This window comes from Meleagris gallopavo, unplaced genomic scaffold, assembly GCF_000146605.3.
Source record: "Meleagris gallopavo isolate NT-WF06-2002-E0010 breed Aviagen turkey brand Nicholas breeding stock unplaced genomic scaffold, Turkey_5.1 ChrUn_random_7180001848644, whole genome shotgun sequence".
NCBI lineage: Eukaryota > Metazoa > Chordata > Aves > Galliformes > Phasianidae > Meleagris > Meleagris gallopavo.
In genome coordinates this window covers 9,335-12,931 of record NW_011116061.1, presented here as the reverse complement: position 1 = coordinate 12,931, position 3,597 = coordinate 9,335, and the positions used below count along the sequence as shown (strand labels likewise).

At 39.4% G+C, this 3,597-nt stretch overlaps 1 protein-coding gene across 1 annotated transcript in view; it reads right to left on the bottom strand.

Moving 5' to 3' along the window:
- Nucleotides 1-3,588, bottom strand: part of LOC104915734 (zinc finger protein 532-like) — a gene marked incomplete at its 5' end in the record, with an annotated part of 12,004 nt that extends 8,416 nt beyond the window's left edge. Inside the window, 2 exons of the mRNA XM_031557538.1 lie at nucleotides 208-2,561; nucleotides 3,533-3,588. Coding sequence (XP_031413398.1) covers nucleotides 208-2,561; nucleotides 3,533-3,588 — 2,410 coding nt within the window. The remainder of the gene's footprint in view (nucleotides 1-207; nucleotides 2,562-3,532) is intronic.
- Between the last annotated feature and the right edge of the window lie 9 nt (nucleotides 3,589-3,597).

The following is a 3,597-nucleotide window of genomic DNA, read 5'->3' as shown; positions in this document are numbered from 1 at the left end:
GTTCAGGGCCTAAAAAATTCTAAGAAAACTCTTATTTAAAATTCTAAAATGTTGACTCACTATAAAAGTGATTGCAAATTTTCGTTGTTTTAGTTTATGTTTTTAATCATGGATTCAGATAATTAACATCTAAATAAAAGAAAAATGTTTCCAAAGTCTCCTAGGCTTATAGACGAAACACTGTAATTTAAATGTATGATACTCTACTTGTCCACTTGTGTCTGCAGCCTGCTGGAAATGTGTAGCAAGAGATGTCTCATCTTGGAAAACTTCATTGCACTCCAAACACTTTAGACCATGTCTACAGAGTTTTGATGGATCTTCATCTAGTGGCATGGCCGGAACGATGGGTGTACTTGCTGGGGCTGATATGACTGTTCCCGTTATGCCAGACTGCATCTTAGTTACAGTGTGCGCACCAACTCCCACTGGGCTTTGAAGCATAGATGTAGCAGTATTGCTTGAAGGAGATGCTATCATTTGATCTGCTGGGACTGGTTTTAAAATCAGGTGCGAACACTGCATTACAACTCCTTTTTCCTTGTGTCCACGAGCATGGGAAAGAAGACTGCATTTGTTGTAGAAAACTAAGTTCTTTGTACAATGATTACAAGTCACTTCAATTCGCATGCTCCTCCTGTCATAATGCTGGGTCAGGCTCTTTTCAAGAGCAAAGGAGTCACCGCACTCCAAACACTTGTAACCTCGTGTCGGTAACGTTATTCCAGCACTGGCAGGGGGACTAAGGTTGGGGATATAAACTGGGACAGGGTTGGCACTACTCAGCACCTTATTAAATGCTTCCACTACAGAACTCTGAAGAGATGACACCACCTGGACTCGAGACACCTTTTTAGAAGGCTGTGGGGCTGCTACAGAAATTATTGCCTGCTTTATTTGTTGCTGGGGTTTTGTTAGCACTTGTCGGAGTTCAGAGGTGGTTTGAGCACCTTGAGGCAGAAGATTAAGGTTGGCAAGATGGACTGTCTTTGGCACAAGTTTAGCGCTGGCAAGACTTGATGCTGGCACCACAACAGCCTGCTGCTGTATGGCATTGGCAGCTTTTATAATGGCACTACTGGCACTCTGCACAGAAGCAGCAGATAGTACAGTGGCTTTCACTGTAGTATTGTTAGCAAGCTTCAAATTAATAACTTGTGAACCTGCTGTTTTAACTGCTGAAACTGGGAGAAAGGCAGTAGCCACAGGTTTGATAGTGACCTGCTTTGGTGTGAGTTCTGCAGATGCAACTGCAGTGGTAACGACTGTAGACTGGAGAGGAGCTCTAGGAGGAGAGGAAAGAACAGCAGCAGAAGTTGGTGAGGACAGGAGGGATGTCATGGAAGTTACCATAGAAGCAGTCTGTTCTGTTTTTTTACTAGAGTCCAAATCAACTTCCGGCAACACTCGAGTAACAGTTCTCTTGATCTGCCCAGAGGAAGTCTTGATGGTTTTTATGCGAACTTTAGGAATTGCTGGTGTGGACCCTGCAGGAGAAGATGGAGATCCCTTGCTACTGTTTTCACTTGATACACTTCTGGGACTATCGGGTGGTTTAATAGATGGCTTTTTAGCATCATCAATAAGACTCTGAGATTCAGGTGATTTTTCAATAGCTAGGGGACTTTCACTCATATGTTTTGGTAATGGAGAAGACTCTCCTGAATTAGACTGTAAATCTTTGCTGGTATCTGTAGCTGCCTTTTTAGCACTCAGTGCTGCAATCGCAGCAATACATGAAGAAAGCTTTGCTGATGACTTTGTTTTGGACTGTGAAATGCTGGCAAGATTTGTTTCACTTTTTTCAGTACACAGTTTTCCATCAAGTACTCTGTTTTCAAGAAGCTTCTCAGAATTGTCTTTGAGTAATTTGTTCTCTGCCTTGTGAGCTTTGAAAGGCTCATAGACATGTGAAGTCACAGAGTTTGTCTCTTGTTTAGCAACTTTACTTTTATCTATACTACTTGAAACTGAGATACCAGATTTAATCAAATTCTCTCCCCCAAGTGTCTTTAGTTTGTCATATTCCTGCTGATATACAGAATCTGTCAAGATATTTGCTCTGAAATGTGCACGCATCTCTTCTTTATCTGGAGGATCATCTACCTCAATTTTTTCATCATCATCAAATTCTTCAGCACTTGAAATTGGACTAAACTGGTTGAAAGCCGAATCCTTTAGTACAGTCTCCGAAGCTGACCCATCATCTTTAAATGACTTGCTTTTATCTTTACTGTAACTGTCAAGAGTTGAGGATATTAGAAAGCCATTATGCAAGCCATTGCCTGTGGAATGGTGGCCATCCTTGTCTACACTTTCTGAAGAATCAATAGTACGTACATTTTTCACAATGACACTCACACCAACATCGGATGATGATAGCATATGAGAATCTTCATCTGTTTGTGTATTTTGTTTTATGTGGCTTTCATGGTCATCATGTCCAGATTCAATAGCTGCTTTTGGGTCAACCACATCTGGTATGTCAAAGGCTGCAAGAAGATCATCAAAATCTGGGGTCTTCATATCTCCCATGGTCACGTATTTGATTGCAGGCAAATCTGTTAAACAAGCAGAAAGTCCTCATCTCAGCATTTTAAGTTCTAACAGCACACATACACAAATAAGCACATGTTCACATATACCATGCAAAAAGGTGTTATTTCACTTCCAGAGTGGTATTTTCAGAAATTAGGCATTACAAATAGTATCCCAGCGTAGGCATACAATGTACAGTTAAATTATAATGCCAAGAGCTAGAGTAATCCATCCAGTTCATAGACTGTAACCTAGTAATTTTATTCCAGGAACAAACTTTCTCTTTAAGTTACTTTCTTCCTGTCTACTCTCCTACTCTCTCTGCTACCCTCTCCCACCCATACTACAACTACAGCAAGATAACTAGACTGACAGAAAAATAATGAGATACTTGTATATCCTAAGTCTAGATTTTCCTTGGTATTTGTACTATCAACCTGATGAGCCTTCTTGAAAATAGAAAAAAAATTCATTTCTACTAATAGTTTAAGACTGTTGTACTGTTTTCTGTAAATTAAACTGCTTAACACATATTATTGTTATTTGTCGCCCAATGTCCAAAACGCATTTTTTCAGCGGCTCCAAAGGATCTGCTATCACTACACCACTCCTATCAGGTGTCTCACCTAGTTTAAAGATCTCACATTCTACAACCTCTAATGTTTTTGTTTTTTTTTAGTCATTCACCATTTTCACCATCACGTGTTTCCTACTGCATGATCTGAACTTCTTTTGATGCAATCTGAATAAACTACATGCAGTTCTACTCATGTATCCTCTTCACAACAGCATTTTATTCTAAGACCATTATCACCAGTTTTCTTTTTAGAATAAACACCAGATCTTTAATTTCTTCCCCTCACAGAACAATTTCCAGATCCCATTCTTTATGTACACCACCAACCCCTATTACTAGTTTTTTTCTTCCTATTCCAATACCCAGTAGATACTTTTTATAATCTGAAAGTATGCTAAATCTCACTACAATATTTACCTTTTTCCACACATTTCAAGAATTGCAAAGTTGTGCAAAATGAATCACTTAGAGGTCTAAAAAAA